Genomic DNA, 12,603 nt, shown 5'->3' with positions numbered 1-12,603 from the left:
CCAACCAACCAACCAACCAACCAACCAACCAACCAACCAACCAACCATCTTCTTAAACTTTGGCATTTTGGATGGGAACTGTTGAATCAAGCAATAACATAATGTTTCTGTCCTTTAAATTATATATTATAATATGAGCTCAATTATTTAACAAATTATTATGAGGATTTTTTCAGATAATCAAAATGCATTTTTTAAATAATTTTTTTCAACAATGTTCCACTTTAAAACTTTCAGGTTGAGTTTTAACTTCTTCTTTAAAGTCATACTTTTTTTTTGCACTGCTTCGAATGGCCAAATATTACTGCAGTACTAAAACTTCTTAGAAACAGAAGGGAGTGACACAAAAATAATTAAACAAATTATATAATTAAACTATCTCCTGTTGTTTATATAAAAGCACAAAACAAAAAAACAGAAACATTTGTCCTCAAATGTTAATTTTTTTAAATCCCTTTAATGATTTTGGTTGAATTAATTTCTGCTACATTTAGTTTTTAGCTACTATTACTGCTTTGCTCAGATTAGCTTTAAGCTACTGATATGGTAATATTCACATTTAGCTACTCTTTTAGCTGCTGTTCTGCTTGGTATTAGCTTTAAGCTACTGCTTTGCTAATTGCAGCCAAGTTTTAATTTAATTCAGGTTCAACCTCTTCAAGAATGTCAGGAAAATCATTCAGCACTTCATGTTATTATTGTCATTTTAAGTTTGTCTGGATAATCTTGAAATTACAAAAAAAAAAAAAAAAAAATGGGGGGGGGGGGGGGGGGTTGCAGTATTTTGCAACATCACTCAGTAAAACCACAACTTCCTCAGATCACTTCATCAATTTTAAGTTTCTTCTTCTGCTTTGCTTATTCAGTTAATGCACTGAGGAACAGACCTTTCAAGATTGCTTCAGTTTGCCTCGGGGTGCTGTGCGTTCTCCTGGTGGCAGGGGTCATAGGTCAAAGCGTCCACTGTGAGTCCACCTGTTTTGTTTTATCTGCTTAATGATATCAGGAGCAAATCACTGGTTCATACTTCTTTGTCTTCTTGGCAGATCAAAATGTAGGAAAAGAACATCAGAACAACCTCAACACCCTGAGCACAGAAAAAGAAAATCTGCAGCAAAACCTCAAGATGGTCAAAAATGAGAAAACAAATCTCGAAGTTGTCCGTGATCAGTTGCAGCAACGCAACGATCGCATAACACGGTCGAACGATCAGTTGCAAAAGAATGTAGATTCTCTGATTAAGGATAAAAGGCAGCTTCAAATGAGCGAAAGTCAGCTACAGGCCAGCGAGACTGCTGCAAAAAATACATTAAAACAATTAAATTCCACCAACGCTCAGCTACAGAAAGACAAAGATGTCTTGTCAACGGCCCAGAAGAACTTACAAACACAATACGACTCGGTTGTGAAACGCAAAAAAGAGCTACAGTCGAGTTACAACTCTGTGACCACAGACAGGGACAACCTGCAGAACAAATTCAACAACGCAACCAGGTCCAGAGAGCAGCTGCAGCTGAGTTACAACAAGCTGATTCAGAAGGTCGAAGATCTACAGGACAGCTTCAACTTCTCCACCAGCGAGAAAGACAAGATAGCGAGCAGCCACCAAAACCTCACCACGCAGATGAAACTGCTGCAGGAGACGTGCAACACGGTTAAAAAGGCAGAAAAGGAGCTGCGGGCGTCCTACGGTTTAGCTCTTAGTCAAAAACAAGAGGCCGAAAGCGTCCTAAAGAATGTAGTGGCAGAGAGAGATGAGCTGAAAATCCAAACTATGAACCTGACGGTGGAGAGACAGCAGCTGCTGGAGACCATTAACAGACTCAACACGTCCATTCAAGGTGAGCAGGTAGAAGTGGACTCTCAGCTGCGTCCACGCGAACTTTGAGCTCAATATCTGTACAACAAACTCAATTCAAGCCATTTTTGTGTTAAATATAGCAGCCATGTTGAATTTAATTACCTGCAAAAGTTAATTGTGAAGGTGCATCCAACAAATATTTCCTAAAAGTTTAATTAAAACACATTCTGTGGTTCATGAGATATTTTGCTGACAGGCAGACAGGGTTGACTCCAAATAGGTAAGGGCAAAAATTAAAACTGAGAACTTGTTGTCTACACCAAAGTTTAGATCGTTACCGTATTTTTCGGACTATAAGGCACACTTAAAATCCTTTAATTTTCTCAACAATCGATTAGTGAGCCTTATAATCAGGTGCGTCTTGTGTATTAACTCTGGTTGTGCTTACTGACCTTGAACTGCTCATGAGGAAGAAACCTTTTGCAGAACCAGGCTCAGGACAAGCGGACCATCTGCTTCGACTGGCTGGGTTTGAGAGGAACAGATACACAATGGCAGGTCAAGAATCACATGTTAAGATAGAAATAGTATCAAATGAAAACTATTCAATTGTAACAATTAATTTAAGGAAATGTGGTCAATTTGTCCTCTAGTAGTCTAAGCTTTCAGGTCAGTAAGCACAACCAGTTACATTTCTTTAGCTACTATTCAGCTGTTTTAGGGAAATTTCAGCTTTTTACGGATTATTTCTACTTTTTTGTGCTAATTTCTGCTTTTTCCAGCATTAGTGGGCACATCTGTGCACACTCCACTTCCTTTTGGTAATTTAAGCTTCTTTCTACCTTTTTTTTAGCTACCGTTCAGCTGTTTTTGACAAATTTCTGCTTTTTTCAGCAAATTTCTACTTTTTGGTGCTAATTTCTGCTTCTTTGCTTTCGTGGGCACAATTGTCCCCTCCACTTCTTTTGGGTCAATTTAAGCTTCTTTCTACTATTGTTTAGCTATTATTCAGCTGCTTTTGGCAAAATACTTATTTTTTTCTGATAATTTCCACTTTTTGTACTCATTTTTGCTTCTTTCAGCCTAATTAGGCAACCTTGTGGTCTCTCCACTTCTGCTAATTTATATTTCTTTCTATGTTAGCTACTATTCAGCTGGGTTTTTTTGTGCTAATTTCACCTTTCTTAACCTAATGTAGTCATTTTCGTGCTCATTACTGCCTATTTAAACCAAATTCATCAAATACGTGTATTTCTGCTTTTTCAGCTGCACTTCAGCATGTTTTAAGCTAATTGCAGTTGTTTCTCAGCAAGATCTTCACTGCATTTTTGCAGGAAATGCAATTTCTATAGTTGTGAATGAGTTGAATACAGCTTGACTTATCTGGCTGTTTTGTTTTGCTTAATGCGCCTTATAGTCCGGCGAGCCTGATAGTCCGAAAAATACGATTTCTATAAAATTGACAGAATTGAACTCGTTTTTGATGGTCAGTTGACTGTAGCGGCCATCTTAAAACGAGTTAAAATACTTTGGAAAGATATTTTATTCTAGTGCCTGATCATCCTGTGCCTTTTACTTGCAGATAAAAAATGCCCTGCTGGCTGGAGGAAGTTTCAGTACAGCTGCTACTACACTTCATTAATTAAGAAAACCTGGAACCTAAGCAGAGAGGACTGCCAGACCAAAGGAGCGGACCTGGCCATCATAACCAGTCAAGAGGAAATGGTTTGTTTTTCTAAAACTGACTCAAGAGATTTAGCTAAGAGTTGAGAAACATGAATTGTGTGGTCAAATATAAATGTATCTTTAACATCATTTAAAAAGAAAGACTGTGGACATTATTTTAAAAAGCAGTGATTTTTGGAGCTAGCATCTCACTAAAACAGGGTCCTGTACCTTAAATTTCAAAGTCACGCCTATACAACCTCCCATCTCGCTCAGACTGACACTCTGTAACTCACAGCTTAACATTACACTTTTCTGAAAGCTTCAGTTAACTAACTGAAACAAAATATGCTTTAAATTTACACATTTAAACATAGAACAAAATTTGGAATATGTAAATCAACTACTTTTTTTTATTTTTTGTCAGGAAAATGTCCCTTTTGTTTTCAGTGAGGGGTGAAACTCAAAAACTCTAGTGCAGCCTGCCACTAGAAGCCCTTTCTGTCTCCAACTTGTGGCTCCTGGCTCCGTCTATTATGTTTTGATGGGAGGGGTGGCACAGAGGTTAGAGAAGATGGGCCTTTTTGATCGGAAAGCCGCAGGTTCAGATCCCGGTACGGTCAACACCAAAAATGTGTGTGGAAAAGGTGGAACATCCACACCTGCCTCCACCATCATTCATCCCACTCCGGGCCCCTGAGCAAGGCCCTTAATTCCCACCATGTGCTCCCTAAACAGGTCTCTCTTGAAAATGATTTCTTGTGACTCAATGAGACTACCTGTATAAATAAAGGATGAATTAAAAATTAAAAAAAGAAAACGATGAGAACGAGTCTGTAGGCTGATGAGTCCAGAAATACTTAAACTGCTCTAGATGGACTGCTCAAATTATTTTTGGAAGGCTGACAGTCTTTTAAACATCCAGTCAGCGACACTCATAATTTTGGGGACGGCTTCATAAATAATGTGCAGCTGTTGGCATGGTTACATTTTAAGAACTTTGTGACTCGTTAGGCTTCACTGAAAATCTGCAAACTAACCAAAGTCTCTTCGTGAATCCAGAACATTCTGCTAATCTGTCGTCTCTTTGAGCAGCTGCTAAACAACCCAGTTATAACTTCATTTACCTTCAAAGCACCTACAATATGAGAATAGTTGATCTAAATGTGTGTGAACCTTGAAGCAATGATAAGCCCTGGTGTTGTGACAATGTGACCAACTTTGTGACGTTCAGTTCGCTCCCAGGACCTTTGGCCTGCAGAGCTCGGTGCAAGAAACACTTTTTATTTTGGAGCTTGTGCTGGAACAAACGCCCAGAGAAGCGTTTAAAAACCTCGTGATTAACGTGTGTGAGAGCTGATTCAGCATCCACACAACTGATTTATTTTATTGTGTTTCTTCATAATGTTTATTGCAGCCACACATTATCAAAATGTTCAGCTCACTTAGCAGATAGGTGAAAGGACTCATGTCTTTTGTAAATTTTACACTTAAAAATACTTTATTTGTAAATATTTTCTACATAGAAATACATCGAAATGTCTTCACATCAGCGTTCTTTTCTTCTTCTCTATTTCAGCTTTTTATTGGTTGTTGCTACTTTTGGCTTTTTTCTAGCCTTTTGCTACTTTTAGCTAGTGTTCTCGTTTTAGCTTTAGCAACACAATTTCAGCGTCTTTAGCAAATGTCAGCAAACGGCACGTAGCATTCACAGCTAGCTGCAATTTCTCTAGTTTCACCCGTTTTCGTGCCTTTTTCCTCCTAGAATTTCATCAACCGTTTGTACAGCAGCGACAAAGAGGTGTGGATCGGTCTGACTGATGGAGGAGTTGAGGGGCAGTGGAAATGGGTCGATGGGAATCCTCTGAACCTGACGTGAGAAACGACATAACTCATTATCTCTTAAATTTACAGCTGATTTAATAAATGGAGATAAAAAAAAAATCAAATTCTCTTTATGTTTTTCAGTTTCTGGGCTAAAGGCCAGCCCAACAGCCATCAGGGGAGGAACCAGGACTGCGCCGAGTTCTGGCACCGAGCGACAGGAAACGGCGACTGGAATGATGAGAACTGTGGTGTTGAACAGTACTGGATCTGTGAGAAGTAGCGTTCACGTAATGAGGCCCGATCATTAGTTTTATATCACTTAATGGTTTAAATAAACGTCATACGCTGTAAGTTCAATTCAAAACGTCTCACAACCCTGACGCAAAATAAGTAGAATAAAATCACTGAACGTCCAGGATGTTCAGTGGGTTTTTGTTCTGTAGAACAACAAAAGCAGAATGGAAATAATCTACAAAGATGTTTATTTAACTGTTGCATATTCTGACTTTTTAACCTTTTTGCCTAAAACAGCTGAACAAACTTTACTCACAAACAAAAACTTTGAATTTTACGCCGTCTGTTCAGTTTATATTGATGTAAATTTTCAATTTTCAGTGTAATATCTTGTCCCATTTTCTGTCTTCATTGTCTTCCGTTGATCTATATTTACAAGTATTTAGAGCTACATACTTTTAAAGTACTTGCAATATAGATGCAGTAACGAATACATATTGATGTGATGAATTCTTGCAGGTTGGTCCATTTTTGAACTGACAGGTCTTCTGTTTCAACAAGAAGAATCTGTCCAGAGATTTTTCTACCTGGATTATCGAGCATGCATCAGGATACTTTTAAACGATCTGCAACCATTTAATTTCAACTACGGACTCGTTTGCATCTAAAGCCTTGTGATTGTATTTGTTTGAAAAATGCAAATCACAAGGTAACTTTAATATAATTAACTTTTTTTTCACAACTGAGAATGTTCTCCTCTTAGGAATCCCGCAGCCAGTACACAGTCACGCTCTGCACTCGACACAAATAAATGCACTGAAATTGATATTTTAGAGTAATATTTCAGGAAAACAAAACAATGCTCTGAAAAATCTGACCAAGAGAATCTCAGATCATATTTAGTGCATTTTTACAAATATTTTGATTTACTGTATAAATGATTATTTTTCTAATCGTTATTGATTCACTATATAATCATTTTGTTTCCAGTTCAGAGCCTATCAGTGGCAGATTCTATAAAATCACATCAGTATCATGATTATTTGATTTACTGAATAAACTATATATTTCTTTACGTTTCCTGCTCTTTTGTTTTTACAAGCTTTTTTTGTTGCAATTTGTTCATTGCAGAAATTGAGCATAAAACAATTAAAATAGATAAAAAAGAAATGACTTGTTTTACGATCTTGATCAGCTTCCCAGAAGGAAGCAGGTGAGTATTTTCTTCCTGCTTATTAGGATTAAAGGTGAACAAAATGGCTGTTTTCAGAAGAACTGGAACATCGAGTGCTGCAGCAAAGAAGAAACGTATCAATTGTCCAATCGCAGGACTTTTCCGCCTTCTACCCTCGGGCGGACGATGCAGGAGTCAGACATCGAGCATGAAAAGACTCAAGTTATTACTAAGCCACATCTGTGACACCTAATATGTTTATTGCTGCTGCACTATGTGGCTGTATCATGCATGTCACTACCTTACCATCATAATTCATTCAGTTAGTCTCAATGTTACTCACTACCTGTGCAATAACCTGTCACACAACATGTGCATTTGTTAGTTATGTGCAATTTATATCATGTGCATTTAAGCTAATTTTACTACCTGTGAAATATTTATTAATCCTACTTGCACCGTTATATTCTACCATGTCGTCATTTACTATATTTCTTTTGGACCTTGTAAATATATTTTTTGTTCACTTTTTAGTACTTTATTTTATACCCTTATTGCATGCATGCACATTACTTGATTTTTTAAAATTTTTCTTAGCGAGTTGAATCAGTTCTTCTCGTCCTGAACTTTTCATTGCACCGTTGACCTTGTGTTAACCTGCACATGACAAACAAACAACATAACAACACAGGGTCACGTTAGAGACACACAACCATTCATGCTCACACTCAGCTCAGATTGTTTTTCTTTACTTAAAGAAAGATGTTGGACAAGATCATAGAAGCATGAGGAGAAATTTAATTTTTTCCTTAAAGTGACACTGTCCAATATTTAATATTTGTATAACACTCACATTTCTCTTTTTTAACATAAAGGTTGTCCTACTGTTATTTTACACACATCATATGGGCACATTTGGACACTGACATTCAACGTGAGCCAATATTCACACACATAAATCTGCACATTATGTTCATAGCATGTATATTTTTCATGGATTTATCTGTTGATCTTGAGCCTCTACACTCGGCCCACTCGTGCAGGTAGGTGGTAAATGTTTGGTCTTAACATATTGTTGAGTGGGAGCAGCTCCGTGTGCGCTCACGCCAACTCTCAAGAAAGTACAATCAGAACTCACTTTCTCTCAATGTAATTAAATACTAATATAAACAATGTGTATGACAGTGAAACTACTTTTACACCTTATAATTATATGCCCCTGTAGACAGAAGCATTTTTATAAAATGAGACAATGCTTGCTCAAATTTCAAAGATTTTTATCTGAATTTTTTTTTTAATTAAAATGATAAATATTGGCAAAAGGGCAGCACGGTGGCTCAGATGGTAGAGCTGTTGCCTCTTAGCAACAAATTTGCTGGCTCAAATCCTGGCCAGGGGCCTTTCTGGGTGGAGTTTACGTTCTCTCTGTGCATGTGTGGGTTTTCTCGGATACTCCAGTTTCCTCCCACAGACCAAAAACATGCACGTGAGACTGATTGGTAACACTCAATTGTCCCTAGGTGAGAGAGAGTGAATGGTTGCTTGTCTCGTTTGTCTCTATGTGTCTCTGTAATGGACTGGAGACCCGTCCAGGGTGTCCCCTGCCTCTCGCACAGTGACTGCTGGACATGGGCACCAGTGATCCCCATGACCCACAAAGGAAGAAGAGGATAAAAAGAAAGGATGGATGGAAATACTGACAATTTCTGTCATAGAGCAATGAAAAAGGTCATCACTGGTCTGCTGTGTAATTTGTGAAACTGTGATGGTTGCTGTTAAAACAAACAAACAAGGTTGGGTTATGTTGTTTATTTGTCACATGCAGGTTAACGCAAGGTCAACAGTGCAATGGAATGTTCAGGACGAGAAGAACCGATTGGACTCACCAAAAACAAAACTGAAACAAACAAACTAGAAATACTAAAGTATTTAGGTGATTTTTTAAATATCGTTGCATTTGTCTTGGCAGTTTTGTTTTATTTTCATCTGTACTTGAATATAACGTGTACTCCAAACCTAGATGTTTCACAGCTGCAAGCTTCAGTGCTTAAAGTGAACAGGTGCGCTGTTCTTACTTTGACCCTGAAGCCGAGACAGAAAAGAGATTAGCGGATTAAAAACACGTTATGATTTCTGCTCAAAGATCGCAGACTGTGACCGTCCTCTGAATGAGACCGAGCCAGACTTGTCTTCTGTTCAGTCTCAGATGGGACGGTCCAGAGACAGCAGAGTTCATTTCCTCGTCTGACACCTGCGATTATTCACAAGCCGAAGGATTCCCAAAGCAGCGAGGACGCAGTTTTACACGCAGCATCATCGGAGGCCTGCGTTATGAATTCAGTGCAATAAAAAACTGTTGATGTCGCATAATTAGGTGTTATGGCTCAGACAGATTCAACCAAGCCAAGAAATCATTCTGTTTATGATTCTACTGTTTACTGTCACAGCTTTAGCTTCAGGGCAACTTTACAAGCACTTCCTTAGTATCATTTGTAGTATTGGTTACAGAATTATCTTTGTTCTGATTTGTTTATTTTGACATCTTTTCACCTATGCATCTACTCATGTATTTAACTTTTCATTAAAGCTTATTTGTTGCTCAACTTCCCTTTACTACCAACAGATTAATGGACTTTATGTGTGACACCGGCCTGACCTGGAACTATTTGTTTTGTGAGTTTGGTGCACAACAACTCTGCGCATTGTTTCCATGACACACACACTCGCAGTGTGAGTGATGAGGTCGGGGGGAGACACTGCCCACATTTTTACCTCCATCTTATATTACAAATCTTATCGTGATTACTAATAAAGTGCTTCACTCTCAGACTTCAGGTTTACTTGTGGTTCCTAGAGTTTCCAAAAGCATAATGGGAGGCAGAGCTTTCCTTTATCGGGCTCCTCTCTTGCGGAACCAACTTCCAGTTTCTGTCCATGAGGCCGACCAGTTTTAAGACTGGGTTCAAGTCTTTTCTTTTTGATAAATCCTATAGTTAGGGTTGGCTTGGGTTTCCTGACATATCCCTTAGTTATGCTGCTAGGCTTAGACAAATTGACCTCATTTCATCAAATGAATAGTTTGTATTTGTAATTATTTCTATCTTAACATGTTTTATTTTTCTTTCCGCCTAGTGAGGACCTGCTCGTCTCCATTCTGGACCTGCCATTGTGTGGCCGTTCCTTCTTCCTGTTCCTCTCAAACCTAACTGGTTGAAGCCGATGGCCGCTTGTCCTGAGACTGGTTCTGCTGGAGGTCCTTCCTGTCATGAGGGAGTTTTTCCTTTCCACTGTCACCTTTGTGCTGGCTCAGGATGGGAGACTGTGATGAAATAAAGACTCAACATGTCTGCTTCCTTCCTTAGAGGGAGAACTTTACTAAATGGCATTTATAATGTATGTGAATGTTTCTGTTCAGGGCCCTGAGATGACTTCTGTTGTGACTTGGCGCTATAAAAATAAACTGAATTTAATTTAATTAAAGCTTTAGACGTCTCTGGATTTCTCCAGCTGTTCTTGAGCTATTTTGCTAACACTACATACAAACAGCGTTCAGTGGTGTGTGATAAACAAGTAGTTGTCAAACCACTTCAGTTTCTCATAATTAATTGATCAGTATTTACATGCATCATTTAAAATCTAATAGTTGTCTTGTAAACAGAAGGTTTTTATAGAGGTCGTTACGACACGAGGCATGAACATGTGTGGTTCTTTGAACGAGCAGCAGTAATCAGGAGAAACCAACATGACAAAGTCTGTTTCATATCAGGCTTTATTAAATATATAATGCAAATGTAGAGACATGACGTCTTGCTCTGTCTTCTGTGGAGCAGCGGGGCCCCCTCCTGGTAACACTAAGTTCCTGACTGTGAGGCTGAGCTTGGTGGTCCAGACCTGACAGGCCAGAGACTCAGTTGAGCTCCTTCGTGGAGGTGGAAAGCTTCTTAGACATCAGAGATGATAAAAGGTTGAAATCAACAACCTTCAGGTTGGACAGTAATTCCACGAGGTGAACACGGAAGATGCAGGTTGTAGTTTAAAATGGGTCAAAGAGATTCTTAAAAGACTTAATTGTTTTTATGCCAGATGTCCTTCCTGATGCAACCACAGACCATGGAGCTACCACAGCCCTCTGCGTGGAGCAGAGAGCTGCCACCTAGGGCGCCCGGGGGAGCAGAAGGTGGGGGTTAAGGGCCTTGCTCAAGGGCTCAGAGTGAGGCAAATGAGGGTGGAGACAGGTGTGTGTGTGTTTCAACTTTTCCACCCATTTTGATGTTGTCGGTTCGGGGAGTCAAACCAGCGACCACTAGCCTCTGCGCCACCACTCCCCAATTATAATTTATTATGGTGATGATTATTATTATAGTAAAAACATGCAAACATTTATCTTTATTGTGCACTGTATGATTCTAATCCTATATTTTCTCAAGCTCATAAAAATCATGTAAATTGCAAAATAAAAAAAATCTGGAAAAGATTCTTGGTTCAGGTTTCGACTTTCAGGCTCGGTTTCAGGTGAACGTGTGAAAATTTTTACCGGGAACAGACACCAGAATTCATTGTGTTACTATATTATAACAAATTAAGAAAATACTAGACGTGCTCACATAGACTATAATATATATAAAATATCAATCCACAGTAGATAATTATGCAAAAAGTATTTATTGCACGTGAATTTGTACAACAGAGTATGCATATATTATTATTAATTACGTGTTATTATAGTTATTAACAAAGTACTCTCTGTCTCTGTGCTTATTTATCACATTTTACAACCATGTAAAAATAATTAAAATATTAACAATAAATCTCGTTTATTATTTTTAATTTAAACCTTCAGTTTAAAGTTGGAAGTATAATCCGGTAGAACTTTGCATAATTTGTTGCAAATTCAAAATCTAAAAGAAAAACAGTAACTAAAAACAGATGTACAGTACTTGTTAGTGCAGACTTAATTTTAGTCAGTCTTTTATATGTTACTTTTTGCATATTTTCACGTGTTCACATTTAAGTTCATCTCACAAAACTACGCCACCCAAGTCATAAATAAATAATTTAATCTCTTATCACACATTTTTTTTTACAACTCTGCGAAAATAAGGGACTCTAATACCTGAGAGGTGCTGGAGGTACGTGAAAAAATACAGACAGTGAGGAGTTTTTGTACATTAAAGATCTTTAAAGTTGCTCCGGCTTCCTCAGTGAGGTTTGCTGAGGAGTCAGCGAGACATCATCCGCACAAACTCTGTGGAAAGATGAAAAAAATTTCACTTTATCGAGATTTCCCAGGAATACTCTGAAAAGCTGATTAATAGTCAGCACCAGAAATAGCTGATTCTCCAACTTTTGCTTCCTGTTAAAAAGACATTTTCCTTTCATCTCATCCATGAGCCGTTTAGATTGATGAATTGAATTAACATATACATTTGATGCAACCGTTCCTTTGACAAACCAGTGTAGAGGCCTAAACAACTGCAAACATAACTGAAAATTATTTATTCAAATTGATAAAAACGCTATTGCTGATTTCCCTGAAGAAAATGTGCCTGTTGATATACATTAAAACTGGAATGAATGCTGTAAAGACCCAAATATATCTTGTTCTTGGAACCATCATAAAAAAAACCTACTAATCTGTGATACGTGCCCAACATTATATGCAAACCGTGAACATTGTTGTTGTAATTATTTAAGGCGACGTCAGGAATAAATCACAATCTTGAGGTCTGATACTCCTAAAAAAAATATTTTTGATGTTAGACTGTCCACTTCCAGTTTGTTAATGTTAGTAAGATATTAGTTAGATGTTAATTAATGTTAGATGCTTGTTAGATGTTAGTTAATGTTATTGTTAATTAATGTTAATTAGATGTTTGTTAGTGTTAGATAATGTCAGTTAGAT

At 37.9% G+C, this 12,603-nt stretch overlaps 2 protein-coding genes across 2 annotated transcripts in view; one reads left to right on the top strand and one right to left on the bottom strand.

The window, feature by feature from the left end:
* LOC119422681 (C-type lectin domain family 4 member M) overlaps positions 1-5,642 on the top strand; it is a 7,856-nt gene extending 2,214 nt beyond the window's left edge. Inside the window, exons 2-6 of the mRNA XM_037690069.1 lie at positions 867-965; positions 1,047-1,841; positions 3,384-3,526; positions 5,232-5,341; positions 5,435-5,642. Of these exons, the coding sequence (XP_037545997.1) occupies positions 867-965; positions 1,047-1,841; positions 3,384-3,526; positions 5,232-5,341; positions 5,435-5,573 (1,286 nt within the window). The 3' untranslated portion in view covers positions 5,574-5,642. The remainder of the gene's footprint in view (positions 1-866; positions 966-1,046; positions 1,842-3,383; positions 3,527-5,231; positions 5,342-5,434) is intronic.
* Positions 5,643-11,398: 5,756 nt separating this feature from the next.
* cabp2a (calcium binding protein 2a) overlaps positions 11,399-12,603 on the bottom strand; it is a 35,195-nt gene continuing 33,990 nt past the window's right edge. Inside the window, exon 7 of the mRNA XM_037690068.1 lies at positions 11,399-11,946. Coding sequence (XP_037545996.1) covers positions 11,921-11,946 — 26 coding nt within the window. The 3' untranslated portion in view covers positions 11,399-11,920. The remainder of the gene's footprint in view (positions 11,947-12,603) is intronic.

The sequence above is a fragment of the Nematolebias whitei genome, chromosome 16 (genome assembly GCF_014905685.2).
Source record: "Nematolebias whitei isolate Nwh7 chromosome 16, NemWhi1, whole genome shotgun sequence".
Taxonomy (NCBI): domain Eukaryota; kingdom Metazoa; phylum Chordata; class Actinopteri; order Cyprinodontiformes; family Rivulidae; genus Nematolebias; species Nematolebias whitei.
Note: the sequence above shows the minus strand (reverse complement) of the source record. Positions and strands in the feature narration are given on the sequence as shown.